Source organism: Sphaeroforma arctica (genome assembly GCF_001186125.1).
Source record: "Sphaeroforma arctica JP610 unplaced genomic scaffold supercont1.18, whole genome shotgun sequence".
Taxonomy (NCBI): Eukaryota; class Ichthyosporea; order Ichthyophonida; genus Sphaeroforma; species Sphaeroforma arctica.
The window spans coordinates 3,656-4,595 of NW_014040540.1; the positions used below are offsets into that span (position 1 = coordinate 3,656).

Here is a 940-nt window from a genome sequence, read left to right on the forward strand (position 1 = left end):
ATATATATGTATGTATGTACGTATGTATGTGTGTGTGTGTGTGTCTGCGTGCCCGCGTGTCTCTCTGTGTGTGTGTGTGTGTCTCTATGCTAGCCTTCACATTTTTTGTACCTTTGATGATACCTTGGCGTATTGTTTTTAACTCTTTGCATAGACCTTTTGTAATATATATTCATATATAGTCCAACAAACCCCTCATTCATCCCCAGACGAAGGTGCCATCACAGATGCTGCAGCCACCTCGGCAACGGACATCAGTGAGACTAAAGACGCCGACGACGACGAAGACAAAGGGAGCGATGCACGACAGCAACGCTCCGCACAACAAGCCTCGCTAGACCACCACGTGGGCAGGCTATTCCAAGCTATTAGACAGCACTATCCATTAGAATCCCCCAAGGAGTAGGGCTTCAGTAGTGTCCAGCAATGCCAGTACTCGGGAGGATGCATATGTGATACTACACATGCTTTTGTATACAATTTATATTGTACATGTGTATTGTAAATGTGTTTAATAAGCCTCGCTAGACCACAGCGTGGGCAGGCTAAACCAAGCCATTAGACAGCACTATTCGTTAGAATCCCCCAAGGAATAGGTGTTCAGCAGGGTCCAGCAATGCCGGTACATACTCTGAGGATGCATATGTGTGGTACTACACATACTTTTGTGCACAACATGTATTATACGTGTGTGTTTACCACGCCTCAGTAGACCACCACGTGGGTGGGCTATTCCAGGCCATTAGACAGCCCTATTCATTAGAATCCCTCAAGAAGTAGGTGTTCAGTAGGGTCCAGCAACGCCGGTACATACTCTGAGGATGCATATGTGTGATACTACACATACTTTTATGCACAACATGTATCATACGTGTGTGTTTAACACGCCTCAGTAGACCATCACGTGGGTGGGCTATTCCAGGCCATTAGACAGCCCTAT

At 46.2% G+C, this 940-nt stretch overlaps 1 protein-coding gene across 1 annotated transcript in view; it reads left to right on the forward strand.

Moving 5' to 3' along the window:
- Window positions 1–929, forward strand: part of SARC_00550 (hypothetical protein) — a gene marked incomplete at its 5' end in the record, with an annotated part of 4,051 nt that extends 3,122 nt beyond the window's left edge. The window contains one exon of the mRNA XM_014305735.1: window positions 210–929. Within this exon, the coding sequence (XP_014161210.1) occupies window positions 210–406 (197 nt within the window). The 3' untranslated portion in view covers window positions 407–929. The remainder of the gene's footprint in view (window positions 1–209) is intronic.
- Between the last annotated feature and the right edge of the window lie 11 nt (window positions 930–940).